This window comes from Poecilia mexicana, unplaced genomic scaffold (assembly GCF_051168715.1).
Source record: "Poecilia mexicana isolate PSO_F unplaced genomic scaffold, ASM5116871v1 scaffold_10, whole genome shotgun sequence".
NCBI classification, from domain to species: Eukaryota; Metazoa; Chordata; class Actinopteri; order Cyprinodontiformes; family Poeciliidae; genus Poecilia; species Poecilia mexicana.
Genome location: NW_028263379.1, coordinates 9,482,014 through 9,497,793, shown reverse-complemented (window position 1 = coordinate 9,497,793; position 15,780 = coordinate 9,482,014). Strand labels below are relative to the sequence as shown.

General features: G+C 39.4%; 1 protein-coding gene across 1 annotated transcript in view; it reads right to left on the bottom strand.

The window, feature by feature from the left end:
• fat2 (FAT atypical cadherin 2) overlaps positions 1 to 15,780 on the bottom strand; it is a 94,236-nt gene that overhangs the window by 45,379 nt on the left and 33,077 nt on the right. Inside the window, exons 7-12 of the mRNA XM_014997806.2 lie at positions 7,814 to 7,953; positions 7,219 to 7,281; positions 6,026 to 6,238; positions 5,383 to 5,593; positions 1,171 to 4,838; positions 267 to 663 (exon numbers count right to left, since the gene is read on the bottom strand). Coding sequence (XP_014853292.2) covers positions 267 to 663; positions 1,171 to 4,838; positions 5,383 to 5,593; positions 6,026 to 6,238; positions 7,219 to 7,281; positions 7,814 to 7,953 — 4,692 coding nt within the window. The remainder of the gene's footprint in view (positions 1 to 266; positions 664 to 1,170; positions 4,839 to 5,382; positions 5,594 to 6,025; positions 6,239 to 7,218; positions 7,282 to 7,813; positions 7,954 to 15,780) is intronic.

The window sequence follows — 15,780 nt, the reverse complement described above, 5'->3', positions numbered from 1 at the left end:
TTGTTAGCTGCAGGGCATCCAGTTGGTATTCCTGTGTTGTCACACTGCTCCACTTTGGGATTAATTGGAGGTGGAATAATGTGACTCAGTTGAGGGTGATTAACACAGATTTTCATTTTGCCTTATTAATGTCTTTATAAATCCCACAGTGCAGCAGATCTTCAGAGCAAAAATGTGATTTCACTGATGAAAACATGTATGCTTGCTTGAGCAGATAACCACATCCCACAGTGCAGTAAAGCAAACTGTGAGTCAGATATACAAACCTGTGATATAACATGTCACCAAGCGGTTCTCCAGGGACACGTCAGCATCTGTGGTCGTCATTGAAACAATTGGCTCAAATGGGGTGGTATTCTCCACCACTGACCCGTGGTATACATCTTCCGTGAATTTTGGCGCGTTGTCATTCTCATCTGTCACCATCACCTCCACGAGGACGCTGGACGATAGCTTGACATCTCCTCCATGATCTGTGGCAACCACATTGAACTTGTAGACTCTGAAAGTCTCGCAGTCTGTTTCTCGTAGAGTGGTGATCCAGCCGCTTTCTCCTTCAATGGCAAACACCTCATTGATGTCAACCTCAGTGTCATCAGGCAGCATCTCCAAGCTGTAGGTAACCATGCCATTGGTGTCTGTGTCTGGATCATTGGCTGTCACCTAGAGGTCAGAGACCCATTAGCATATTTTGTGCAGAAATCTATTGTGACATGGATGGTAAAACACTTAAGTGGAGGTTAAAGTAAGTGCTAAGACCTCTAGGTGCCAGATGCTGGCACAATAAACAAGAAAAAAGACAATAACTTTCAAAGATAGCTACATTGACGGGATATCTAAACATTTAAGTAAAACACCAGAACCTACTTGAATGTCTTTTTAAAAGTTTTTTCAGGGATGCAGTTGTTTTCTAGACCTTTATTCATACCCAGTTTTCTCAACATTCCTTACAGTCTATGCAGATATCTTATAAAGAAAAGGTATATCTATGTTCAGTCCATGTATAAGCAGTAGACATGCAAATGTCTCACTGTACTAGACACCATTTTACGCTTCTCTGTTCAACAAGAACTTTGGCATTTCCTTGAACTTCAGAGGACCCTGGTCTATTAAATGCATTCAATACATTGGAAGAAGTAAACCTATAAAAGAAAGCCTGGTTTGTCTCACCTGAATAACAGTGGTTCCAGCAGGCATATTTTCTGCCAGGAAGGCTCTGTATGGGCTGGCATCAAACATGGGCTGGTTATCGTTCACGTCCTGGACCTGGATGCTGACAGAGACCAGCGATGCAACGTCTGTCCCGTTATGGTTCCCCTGAGCGATCACATCTATCTGGTACCACTTTGTCTTTTCATGGTCTATGGTCTTCTGTAGTAGCAGAGTGCCACTTTCCTGGTCCAAGCTGAAAACTTTGTCTTTATTGCTTTCCACAGTATTCCCATTGACCAGACTGTAGATGAGAGGCATGTCAGAGTCGGCCCTCACTGAACCAATTTCCGACCCGATGGGAAAATCCTCTGCAGCAGAGAAGGTGTAGAGTGGTTCTGAGAATTTTGGCAGGGGAACCTCTGGAGGAACCACCTTCAGCTGAACAGGGACAGTGGAGTTATAAAAGGGGAGGCTGCCGTCACGAGCTTTCACTTTAAAGTTAAAGATCTTGTTCTCCATTCCAACCAGACTCTCCTTCACACTGACCACTCCTGTGAAAGGGTTGATTTCAATGATGTCTTCTACAACTTCCTCAGCTTCATCCACAGTGTAGGTCACATCTGCATTTTTACCGTCATCAGCATCATAAGCCATAATCTGAATGACAGGAGAGCCTTTATTTACAGTCGACTGAATTGAAACTTGGTATTCTGATGCTTTGAATTGAGGCACATTGTCATTCTCATCTGTGAGAATAATTTTGACTGTGCAAAAGGCCACTTTTCCACCACCATCCTTTGCCATCACTTTTATTGCTATCACTTTCTGGGTGGGGTTTTCTCTGTCAAGCGGTTGAGTTGTAACAATCTGACCATCTTCGAGGATGGCAAATTTCTCATCAGCAAGTTTGTTGATGATGGTGTAGTCCACACTTCCAAATGGCCCATCATCGGGATCGATAGCTGCCAGTCGGATAACACGAGTTCCCGCTTCTGCATTTTCAGCCAGCTCTGCCTCGTAGATGCTCTTTTTGAAGTAAGGACTGTGCCTGTTTCTGTTAATCATGTCAATACTAACTGGGGCAGTTTTCTGAAACACTCCATCGGATACAGCCACAGTCAGGTTGTAGTAAGGATCTAGATTCCTCTTGCAAACATTGGAAAAGGAGATGATCCCTGAGGATTCATTGATGTTGAAGTATCGATCCTTGTTACCTGAAATTATTTTGTACTTGAGATTATTGAGGTCTTCAGAGTCAGGATCTGAAGCTTGAATTTTAATAACAATGTGGCCACATTTGGTCATTTCATCTAAAGTAGCTTCATACTGAGAACTGACAAAATCAGGAGGATTGTCATTGACATCAGTGACATTTACAAAAACCATCACCTCGCTACTAAGAGGAACAGTCCCATTGTCAGTGGCTTTGATTTTCAAATTAAACTGTTCAATGTCTTCATGATCCAGGACCTGTTTTGTGATAATCAATCCAGTTTTAGGATTGATCTCAAAGAAATCAGTTTCGTTTCCCTCAGTTTTAACGATCCGGTAGGTCAAATCTTTATTTCTGCCAGAGTCTTTGTCCGTCGCATTGAGTTGGATCACAGAGGTGCTGATTGGAAGCCCTTCGGCAATGCTCACACTGTAAGTCAGCTGTGGGAAAAGTGGTGGATTATCATTCACATCCTCCACTACAATTTCAATAGACGCCTCTGAGAACGCTCCGGTAACAGAGTCAGTAGCTCGAACTGTCAAGAAATGCATTGTCTGGCTCTCATAGTCCAGAGGATTGGTTACGGTCAGAACTCCAGTCTTAAAATCAATGTGAAAATGCTTTGAAGCATTTTCCTCCTCAAGATTGTAGATGAGCCGATATCCCTCAGGGTTTCTGGCCTGAACATGCAGAATGGTGGTGAATGGGGGAACATTTTCAGGAACTCTCAGTGGATAAAGAAGAGTCTGAAAAACTGGATTGGTTCTGTTCCTTACTTGAATAGTGAGCTGAGCAGTGGTGCTATGATTTGGCAGGCCATCATCTGACGCCACAACAGTCAACATGTATTTATTCAGGGCTTCAAAATCAAGAAGTCTTTGAAGGGATACATCACCCACATCTGGATCTATCCTGAAGAGGTCAAAATCCTCCTCCAGTGAATACATGATTGATCCATTTTCATCCAGATCTTTATCAATGGCAGTTGCTTGGTACAAAACATCTCCTGGCTCGGAGTCTTCAGAAATCATCATTGAAAAAGGCAAATTTAGAAACTGTGGAGAATTGTCATTAACATCATCTATAAAAACTTTGACTTGAGCTGTTGCTGTTCGGGGTGGGGTTCTGGTGTCTTCAACTTTTACCACTACGTTATAAATATCTTGTTCCTCTCTGTCAAAAGGAATGCCGGTGGTTTCAAGAACCCCTGACATTTGGGAAATAGTAAACCTTCCCATGGGGTTGATGACTGAATATAAAAGAGGCTCATTCAGGTAGCATCCTGAGACTTTTAGTGCTGCCAAAGTTTTCACTGTATTTAGGTTTTCTGCAATGCTTGCTGAGTAAATTTTATGCTGAAATTCTAGATCACTTGGCATCAGCTCAGTTACATTTATGTTGACAGTGGCTGAATCTTTAAAGAGGCCATCTGAAGCTCTGACAGTCAGCTGGTAAAATGACCTGAACTCGGACACGTTGCTCACAGTTATGACTCCCGCATTGGGATCAATCGAGAAGGCATTGTGAAGATTTCCCTCAGAGATGCTGTATGAGACTGCTGAATCTCCATCATGGGCCGTGACACGTACAACCTCAGTATCTCTGACGGCTGGGACAATGATAGATGACTCATACACAGAGGCGGTGAATTGTGGCGCGCAGTCATTAAGGTCCAGGACACGTACAGTGACCTTGGCAGGCTCTGCTGCATACAGTGATGGTTCCCCTGAGTCCTTCACCTGTACTGTGAGGTGATATTCAGCTTTGGCTTCAAAGTCAACTGGTGAAATTAAAGAGATGGTACCCATACTTGGGTCAATCTTGAAAACTTTCTGCGCTTCCGGTTCAAGGATCAGATATGTCAGCAGAGAATTTGAATCTCGATCTGCATCAAATGCCTGAACTACCAGCGGTGCACTTCTTTTCCCCGTCACTATGCTGTTTACAGGAGCTGATTCACTGATTTGACCCAAGTACTCCTTCTGCTGAAATACAGGAGCATTATCATTCTCATCCATCACATAGATATGGACCAGAGTCTTGGACATGGCTCCAGCTGTTGTGGAAGCTGTAACTTTGAGCTTGTAGGACTCCCTGGTTTCAAAATCAAGATATCTTTTGGTGGAAATCAAGCCAGTGTAGGGGTTGATATGAAATGTGTCATTTAAGTTTCCACTCTCTATACCATAATGCACTGCAGATGGGCTGGAGGCAGAGATGGTGACCACTGGTGTGCCGGGAGCTCTTAGTTCACTGACCTCTGTTAAATATTCATCCGCGGGGAAGATGGGTGGTGTTTGATCAGAAATGCGGATGTGGATGTGGACAGAACAGAGGTCAGAACGTTGAGGGAAACCCTGATCATTGGCTTTTACTGTTAAGTGGAATTGGTCCTGAGGCTGAAGGTCCAGGGGTTTGGAAACGCTGATGGAGCCCAGCTCAGGATCAATGGAGAAGATGTTGTCAATGTTACCTGCAGGAAGGTAAGACATACTATGTTATACATAAAAAACCTTCCTAATTTTAGTTTTTGATGATTAAGTCATTTTTATATAAAAATAGGTACAGAAAAAAAACTATTTATTTTTCACGGTGTTCAGTGATAACAGTATTATCTCATTGATTCTTCTGTTGTCTCTTAAACTTTAAAAACTGTTCTGGGAGCAGTGACATTTATCTCACACCAGTGGTCATTTTTAACTTCACAAGCATGAATCTGAGATAAGACAATTACAAAGATGGATGTCGTTTGCTGTATAAAACACTAAATCAACAATGTGTTTGATTGCAGCAGCTGGCATTGAAGCATCATTCTCTGTCTCACACATTCCCAGGATCTTTGATTACCCGTGATCCGCCATAATCCCAAACAACCCAGTGTGAAAGATTTAAAGACTGCAGATACAACGGAGACATCTCCCAGGAGCAGGTTTGTATAGCTAAATGAATGTGAAGCAGCGTTCAGGTGAAAAGAAGCAAGCGCAGATAAAATATAAAAATAAGCCTGGGCAACTCACCAGAGTGCAGCGAGTAGCTGATGTCTGCATTGCTCCCCATGTCCTTGTCTAGGGCCTTGACTCGGACAACCTCAGAGCCCGCAGGGGCCAGATTAGAGATGCTAGCTTCATAACGGGGGCTGAGGAAAGCTGGAGAGTGGTCGTTACAGTCCTCCACATGAATCACCACTTTTGCAAAATTCTTCTTCATTGGAATCTCCTGGTCACGCACCTGAAGAAGAGAGTTAATATTGCAGCGCGTGAAGAGGTAAAAGGCCTCTACATTCCCAAACCAAACACTGTAGCAAGGTTTTATTTAAAAAACAAAATAAAATTAAGAGGTTGTCATTTATTATAGCAGAAATAAAATCTTTGTTTTGCTATTTGTTTTATATTTTTATTAAGTTACATATTTTTTCAACCAAAACCTTTAGTGTTTAAATATTTCTATTTTTTTAATACCTGATATATTTTATCAAACATAAGTGTTATTTTAACAACAAACAGTTGTTGTTTTGCAACAAATATAGAAAATTTAATTATAAAAACTAAATATTAACATAATCATACATTTTACCAATTAAATCCCACCAGTCTATCATCAGTGCAAAATTCAAAAAGTCTTATTTTTAAAACTTTTTATCATTAGATAATAAATGGTTACCATAATGATGAGTGTATGAATAGAGATCTTCTCAAAGTCCAGCTTCTCCGTTATCACCAGAATGCCATTCTTTGGATCCAGGTGAAAGAACTTGGTGCTGTCCGGATGAAGGCTGCTGTGGATGGAGAACAGCAGGTTGCTGTTGGTGTCATCGTCCTTAGCGCTGATCTGCAGGATGTCCTTCCACAGGGACGTGTCTTCAGGAACCCTCACCTTAAGGACAAGAGCAGATGATCACAAAGCAGTCTGGAAACACTTACTGTGTTTTGATTCTTGATGGTTCTTATAAAGAAGTAAGGTAAGAAGGGAGTAGAGCTGAAGAGGAATATCAAGCTAAAAGAGTCAGCTCATCTGCAGACAGAGAAATAAAAGTGTTGTAAAGTTGTCAGAAAACATAGAACGTAGCTTTTTAAAATCTTTCCTTGCTGTCTCAAAGACATACCCAGGTTATTCATATTTGTTCATCTCAAATTCAAGAACCAAATGCTTTATAAGGCCTCAGTTTTCCAAATTTTGTTAAGCAATGGATGAAAGAGCACAGAAAGAAAACCTTTCTTCTTTTTCACGTGACAAAATATGGATGACAAACTGCATGACAAAAGCAGCAAATTATACACATTTAGCAAATCATGAAATATCCACAAAACATCTTTCTATGGAAGTCTAACAGGAACCTATTCAGTTTTTATACAGATGTTAGGCGAAAAGCTGCTGTACTGAATCTGCCTCTTTTTTATTTTCTGTATCAATTTTTTTTTAACCTGGAGTAAAGCATGTCTTAAACAGTGATCTATTTCAGTTGTTTATCTCTTTCTGGATCTATCCACAAAGATCCTGTACTTAAGGGCACAACTGAGAATCTAACACATTTCAGATTTCTGTAAGGAAATCCAGCAAGGCAGGTCATAGCCTTTCTGGATGAAATGTAGACAGGAATTTCAGCTAAAAATAACACTATTTACATTGAGCTTTTGAAAGAATAACACATCGTAAATCTTGGTTTTCTTTAATGTTTGCTTTTACTTATATTCTTTAGAAGTCATTTCAACATCAATGGCTGTCTAAACTTGTATTATATTCAATTTCTGCTGACGCGTCTCTGCTGGTGCTTTACATCTCAACATCCCCATTATAAGCACTCATGCATGACCTTTGGAGGATCATTCTCTGTATGATTAAATATCAACTCTCACCTCATACAGCGGTTTCAGGAAGACAGGTCGGTGTTCATTCATGTCCAACACACGGATGTTGGCCTGCAGATTGGACACAGGATTGAAAAATGAAAGAAGAAAAATCATGAAAGATCCATCACCTGCAGCACCTGATCAGCTGCTAAAGATTAATTAAATTAAGGTATCTAGACAAATTCAGCCTTTGTTTGTTAGTTTACACCACCATAACTTTAAAAATAGAGGAAAAAAACGACCTTATAAGTCATGAAAAAATGTCTCATTTGATCAAACAGACATGTCAGTTCAACTGTCTTCTGGTTACAGATGTAAGAGGAGAACGGAAAAGTTTCTGCTATGGCTTAAAACAGGCAGAGCAGACAATATAGAAAATTTCAGTTTTCATATAATACCATGCTTCAGATGTCTTTGATCCGGGCACATCAAAGCACAAAACAAAGTAAAAGTTAAAGGTTTTTTTATGGCTGCAGCTGAGAATAATAGGAACTTTCAGAGTTTTTAATTTATGTTCTGGAAATGTGTTTTTGTTTGTTTTATGTGTTAGCATTGCTTCTTGTGGTTTGCTTTATATTTTTATTGTTTTATATTTTCTAACCTGTGTGGTGGCGCTACGGTGGCCATCTGTGACTTCTATCGTCAGGTTGTAGTTGGAGCGGCGAGCAGCATTGAGTTTTCTGGCGATTGAGATCGTCCCTACGTTCCTTTGGATGTCAAAGTCTTTCTCTTCATCACCACCTAAGAAACAAGGAGAAACAACAAAACTTCAAGGCAGAGCTATCGATCCGTCCATCTGTTGGTATAAGAATGGCCATGGTTTCGTAGTGAAACACTGCTGTTCTGATGCAGGTGTTAATTTGGTCTCCGCCATGGTTTAGGCATTGGCAAGCACAACAACAGACATAAAAATGACACTGGAAGAGATATGAGATATTTTGCAGATGTAGATGCTAAATCAAGAGCAGACATGATTAAAGACAACCTCAAGACATAATATCTGACAGACTGCAGGAATAAAGCATGTCTTATCGTCCTTTAGGATCTGACAAATTGCACCATCCTCTGCAAGAGCCGTAATTAATACTGTATCTCTGTCCTTAATTTTTAAACTGCTATAACTCCTCCAACCTGAGTCTGAGTGAGTACAAACATTTAGGGATGATGCTACTGGGTTTAATTCATCTTGCAACACTGACTCATGTCAGTCGGTGGTAGTTAATAATTGTAGCCCATATTTTACTGACAGTCTTGTCCAGGTTCAGCTCCCTCTTCCCCCCAAAAAACCTGCTTAATGAGAAAGTCTCAGCAGCTGGTTTATCTTAAATACATATGTTTGAAGAAACAGAGCTGATTGACACTTTTCTACCTTTTTCTTTGCATCCTGAGGTGAAAAAACTGAAAAAAGCAACATATGCCTCACATGACTTATTACTGGTCTGCTGTTCACTTGTAAAAATTGAGTTTCATAAATGATGCATGATATTCAGAAAAGTCAGATAGTTAAAGATGCTCTGCTGTTATTTGAGGTTATGCAATTGAGTAAAGTTTTAATATCACACAAGTTAATATGATTTAGACATCTTCTCTGACGTCTAAAACTGAATTTACTCAACTTTTGGCTGAAACTTAAGACAGATGTTATGAAGAGTTCCCAGAATTAATAGTGAAACAGCTCTGACTTAAAGCAGAACTGGCTCAGACATGAGAAATAATCCAGATAGTCTAGTTTATGCACAGATTAAAGTTTATCAGATGCCTAAGCAGTCTCAAACGGTTGATATGCTTTATCTTATCTGCTGAAGCATGTGTGAGTAAAAGCATGCTAAATGAGGGATCTGTTTGAACACGGAAACAGTTTGTCTCGTCTTTGCAGTTTCTGCAAGCCATAAAAACCTAATCACATAATAAACACTTAAATACGTGTTCAGACATATTACAAGCAGTTCTACTTCGGTGAAAAGGGATTTGAATGCAGCTGTTTTTAGTCTCAGCTTAACAATGTTGCTGCATTATGTATTATTTTGAGGTTAACAAATATTAATTTGATAAACAACCTTCAAGGTTTATTCAGCAAGTTTAAGAGTAATAATCCCTGCAGGTTTGTAGCTGCAGGGACTGTCGTGATGTGAGTTTGAGGTTGTACCAGTATTATATTAAAAAATGTTTAATGAAAAAATTATAGGGAAAAAAATAGAAAAATCACAAGCAGCACAATAGGTCAGAGCAGAACCATAAAAAATAATCACAGGAACCAGGCACCACAGGGAAGTAACAGGATTATACAGGAGGAACCAGGAAGGAGGAACTGAGAATGAGTTGTATATAACAGGGCAACACAGAGACACAGGACCAACAATGATGCAAATACTCACAACTAAAGACAATTTAGACAGACCAGTTATCCTAACAGTCATGATTTTGGAATGTGGGAGGAAGCCAGAGTATCCAGAGAGGCCCACTCAAAATATTATTACTCTTAAACTTGCTACCATCTAACTGAACACTCACAGTCTAGTGGTAGTGTACAGTATAGTGTCCTTTTTAAATCAATGGCAAAATTACATCTCTATAGGTCAATTTGTGCTTTTAAAGCATTAAAGTGCTGATCAAATTGTAACACCATGTGGAATTGAAATAAATTCTTGTCTGGTAGTTTTGGTTGAACTGACCAAGGTAAAACAATGCTTTAGAAACCCAAATCGAAATTTTTTTGTTGACAAAAAATTATGCAATGCGGTGTAAATCAAAAATCTTCTCTTTGTTTATTGCCTGGCTTAGAAAAGTTTGATCCTCCCTTGTTTCCACCACTTTAATCTCCATCATGTGTATAAATGTGTTATTTTTGTAATTTGCATCACAGTATTCACAGTTTACTTTTAATCCCGGATGTATCCTGATTTATCTGCGAGTTGGCTTGTTTTCTTTGTCACAAATCTCTTAATAATCTAACATACTGTGATTTTAATCTCCAGTTTTTCTGACTCACTCCCACCATCTGCTTTCATCTCTCATTCTCTTACTTTTCTCCATCACTTCTCTACCACTCTTCTTTTTAATACTGAATATTTCCCTTTTTATCCTGCACCCCCCCTTGATTTGTCTTGCTTCACGTCTTTCTCTCTCTCAGCATGTTGTGTGCACATACATGAGAGAGGTAAACCTAACGGCTGCTCAGCCAGATGGTGTTTATTATCAACCCTTGCAATTTATATCTAGCGGGTATAAAGACAACAATTATTTCAGATTTCTTTTTATCTTTATTTTCTCAACTTTTATTGTGCACACTTGGTCAAAGTATTGTTTGAAACAGACGCAAAAATAATCGGACCACAGCGAGGAGTATTTCTCAGTTACAACTCAATGATCAAACTGAAATGTCTAGAACCAGAAACCAGACTGACTGTTTGGTATGTGGTAGTGGTTTAAATTTGGAAGCCGTTCAAGACTGGACACACTTTCGCACATCATGACCTGTAGTCTCAGCAGACAGAGAAGAAAATGTTCTGTGGGGACCATTTTTCACGTTGCTGATCATCTCTAGCCAAAAATGATGTCACTGCCACGGTTGGAGGATCCTTTGCTCCTGGAACCAGCCAAGCAAAAAGCATCTTTCATTCTTGTTATTCTGTGGGCTTCAAGGATGATACACTGGGAGGGAAAATGTGCAGACCAGGATTTTATCCATCTATCCTTCCATATATCCTCTAAATGTTTATCTGGGTCAAAGCCCCCGGAGCAACAAGGCAAGCTGAGCAGCTTCAAGCCCATCAGTCATTTCCAAGACAATTCTTGGCTTTACTCCAGCAGATTGGAACAAAGATAGAAGATAATGAAGACCACACATATCTCATACCAGGACAAAAAGTTAATTTACATATTAGTAGAAAACAAATGTTTCTTGCTCTCTGACCAGAAGATAAAAGCTCTTTCTTTTGATGTTATTAAAATGTCTCTTAACAGAAAAAGTGGATTAGAGAAGCCTGTCTTACTTTCTGAGTGAGGACGAATCCTTAAAAGTAATTGCAAAAACGTGTCAGATTTTAAATATTTTTTTATATCAAACTCTGCCCTTCAAATGAATTATACTCCCAAACATTATCCGTATTTTGAATTGTCACAGCCATAAAAACTGTATTGTACTTTCTTGGGTTTTAATGCAGCAGACCAACTCAAAGTTACATGTAAGTGTGAAATGGAATGGAAAAAAGATGCATAATTTTAAAAAATATTCTTAAAAGAAAATCTGAAGTGTGGACTGCATTTGTGTTAGTCTATAACCAACCAGCTAAGTCACTGCAAGTCACTGCAAAGGTTTAGATGCAATAACGCAAAGGACAGTGAGGACAGCAGAAAAGCTGTTTGACAATACAAGAGATTCCATAAACATATCCAGATCCAATATATCCTAAACATCGTCTGTTGTTTCTGCTGATCTCTGGAATCTGGCAGTAAAATTTTTGAAGCAGAATAGTGTACAAAATGCCCTTAAAGTTCATTGGCTAAACAAAGATTAAATCCTTTTATGAAAGTTTAGTTCTTCATTTGTGCTTCAGTAGGGTCAATGTAAAAATCACATCTATTAGTTATTATAGACTTTAAAAAAACAATATTGTAGATCATGAATTAGCTACAAGATGCTCTTAAGCACTTCTAAAAGGAGTCAAAACAGCTCCACTGAACAGCTGAGTTTGCATCAGGTGATCCCTGGAGGGTAAGTTGAGGAGGGTGAGCCAAAATAACCAGAAGACAAACAACCTTTTCAACCGCATCTTCCTCCAGTAATTCCTCCGTGACAGAATGTCGGGAACTTTAATTTCTAAACCTGTCATCCATATGCTTCAGGGTCTGCTCTAGGATTACTGACCTGCCTGAACCATTCGGCACAAGAGAGGAGGGGGAACATCCTCATGTTACCCTCAATCCGAACACAGGGAATCACATCGGCCCTCCTGCTGATAAAACATCCTTTTCTCTCATTGGATGAGAGAATAAGCCTGGAGTCCTGGTGAGTGTCAGAAGCGAAGATCGATCAGTTTTTGTTTTTTTTATTAAAAGTCTTCTAAAGTCATAAAGGACTAAAGCTGCTTCAAAGGTGAGGTCATCAACGTCTCTTTTCCTTTTCTGACAGTACAGATTAAGTAAATTTATAGCAGACAAAGTTCTTAGTCGAATTTTAATAAATTAGGTTTAGTAAAAAATAAATAAAAAAAGGAATATGCAGGTGACAGTTGTAGCTCTGATTCACATTGAATTTAAAAACAGGTTTTTGTTAAGAGTTTCTGACTTACTGCTCTTTAAACTGATCAAAACCCATCTCACACATAATCTTCAAGGTTGTTGGTCTTTATTCAGAAAGCACTTCAAGAAGAGTCACTCCCCCCCCCTGTCCTTGTTAATTTTTCATTTTCTTTAAAGGTGAAACAACGTGTGCAGCACAATTAGAAACAAATTAAAGAGAAATGTCTTTTTCCTTTCTATCATCTTAAACATCTAACAACCCCAATAGAAGCAACATCTGCAGAAGATGTCAGGGTCAGGAGTGAAAATGTGATAAATTATTTTTAGCTTGAGTCTGGCTATAAACACCTGATCCCAGACTTCATCTCCAATTTATTTCTCTGGATGTTTCTCCAGTAACTGCACAGGAATGTGGCTGAAAAACACTTAAAAACATAATGTCACAAAATGATTTTTACTTTATGGTTGTGACCTCCACCCCTAGAGCGTCTGTCAACATTAAATTAATCCTCCTGTCTTTGCAGGTCGTGACCCTCATATTGACCACAACAAACCCAGCAGGTACCCCGGTCCAGAAGCCCACATCCGTCCACAAACAGTCACGTCACCATCCATGCTTGCAATCCCACTTTGTGTCGCAGACCTATTGTTTTTACACATTCACAGGTAGTCTCTGAGTTATTTTGACAGCTAAGAAAGCTCTGTGAGTTATCATGCTGCCAAAAAACAACGATAGGAATCAGTGTTCTGCTGTTGGAGAGGAGGAAGGCAAAATAGGGCTATAAATACAGGATCATATCAGCCTGGGAGAGGAATCCTGTGACACAACAGCCCCTCGTATGCCAACGCAGAGATGAAGGTCGGAGATACATGACCACAGAGCAATCAGAACGCAGTGAAATAAAACAGAAACATGACAGCCTGTCCTATCATGTTGTGATAGCGGCACAAAAGTAAATTAAAGAGGAGGGGGGGCAAAGAAGGTGGCCTGATTGAAGTGACGGGTGACAGGGCAGAAATGATCATTTCAGAGGTAATAACGAGATACAGCAGAAATATCCTGCAACACAACAAACACTTTAGCTCCGACTTTTACAACCAACCAATCACAGCAGTTGCAGTCCCTGGCCAGCGAAATACAAAAAAAAGTTTTTATCTTTTAGCATCTCATTACTACTCTCATGTTACAAAATCAACAAATTAACACACACAAATAAATCCCACCTTCCTTTTGGAGTATTTTTCTTTCAATGTATGTAGACGTTAAGAGCAGAAAAAGAGAGTTAAACTCCATCTATTGAGGGGAATTCAGAAAGCTTGGATTTTTGTTGCAATTTTATGGTTAATTCAGCTGTAAAACTTAGATCAATTGTTGACTCCACAAAACTCCCAAAGTACTTAAGTATAGCAGCATGTGCCAAATTATATATTTTTTATGTTTGTTTGTTAAAATGACTTTACTTATGTTAATATTGCTGAGTGATACTGACTATCAGTATCACTCAGGATGATTAGGACGCCTTCTTCTCTTTGTGACATACTAAATGTCAGCAGCTCGGAGGCAGCAGAGTGTCCTCTGTGGGATGCACTGAGTCTTTGTTGTGATCTGCTGAGTTCTGGCACCGGTCAAGCTTTGCACAGAAAACCGAACAGGAGGAGCTTTCGGCCTTTTCTAGTCACACGCTGCCCTGCTTGGCAGGAAAAATGAAAACGTCTTCTTGTGAGGCTCAAAGAGAGCGGCTCTCACAAGCACTTCCGGAGACATCCGGAGGGCTCATTTCCACTTTAGCTGGGAAGGTTTTCACACCTTTCATTTTCTGAGAGGGTGTGTGTGACAGTAATGTTCAGGGCAGAGCGGAGAAAGAGGCAAAGGAAGGCGAGAAGAAGGAGGGCAGATCGCAAATCTTTCCCCTATAGTGACTTGGCAGCTGATGAGACGAGGATTACTGCTGATTTTCTCTCACAGAGAGAAACTACCTGGTGATACAGCTGGAAACAAGGCCCCGCTGTTTCTCCTCTTTACCTATGCATCGGTCTATTCCACCATCATGAGCCAATGTTCAAGGAAATTTAATTAAAGTGCTCAATGAATGAACCTTCCTCTGAAAACAATAAACAAAATGGCAACTCCGTCAAAACCTTTTAAAGGCAATATTCTGTAATTTTCACCTATTTATGGTCCAGTGTTTGTTCCTAAATGTCTTGTCAAAGAATGTTCTCAGCTTGGGGGCAGAACATGCCAGCAACAGAGTGCAATTAGACACACTGTTTGGATGAAGTGCTTTAACTTCTGAGAAAAAAATAAATAAAAAATGACGTTTTATAAATCTGCTTTTTAAGTACTGTTTCCAGTGAAAGGCCCATGTTTTTAACAGCAGACAAACAGCTGAAATCACTCTGACCCGATTCTGTCAGACAGCACACAGAGGCAGCAGGATGTTAAGCCAACAAGCAAAAACCACAATTAAAAAAGAAACAAACAAAAGAATTACAATAATAGATGTACCTGCAGGGCAGTTCTGTAAACCGGAAAATGGCTTTTAAAAACAAACTCATGCACTGACACTATTATGAAGAGCTGGGTGGTTGGTGGCTAATGATGGCCGTCAGAGTCTTTTCACTGGACTAAAATCAATCAAGACTAAACCTTGCAAGAAGAAAAGTTATAAAAGCTAGTAAACTAAGCCAGAAGATTAACGTCCTTTGAAGCACAGAACAGCAGGAAGAGGAGAGAAGACATAAATTACAAATGTATACTTGCAGTTTAAAAACCTTGGCTGTCTTTACATATAAAATGAATAATTCATGTTAGTATAATCTCAAAACATGCATTATACTAACCTATATTAATTTCACAGAAGTATCAAAAAGTTTTAAAAAGCTTTAGTATGTATACCTATTAAAGACATGCAAAAATACTGTTATTGCACTACCATAATCTTGCACCAAAGAATAAAAAACTCAATCTTACTTTGAGCACATTTATTTGGTGGGAAAAAAGCTAATTATTACCACCCCTGCTGTTAATACTTTCTACAACCTACTTTCCCATTCACAAAGCACCTAGTTTTCTCCAACAATATTATTCAAGGCTGGATAGTAATTAGAGGAAGGATTCCATAGTACATTCTCCTCATGAAGAATATTTTCTGTTCACAGCTCTAAAAATCCCACAAGTTTTAAACTTCAAATTAAATACAAAAAACAAGTACAAGTACCACAATAACTCCTGGAAGCAGTGAAGTAAAAGTTGATTTTCTTCCTTCCACTCTTAGGGTTCCAACATTACTTAGCATTGCAGCCCTTTGCTGACCTTTAGAAAATATC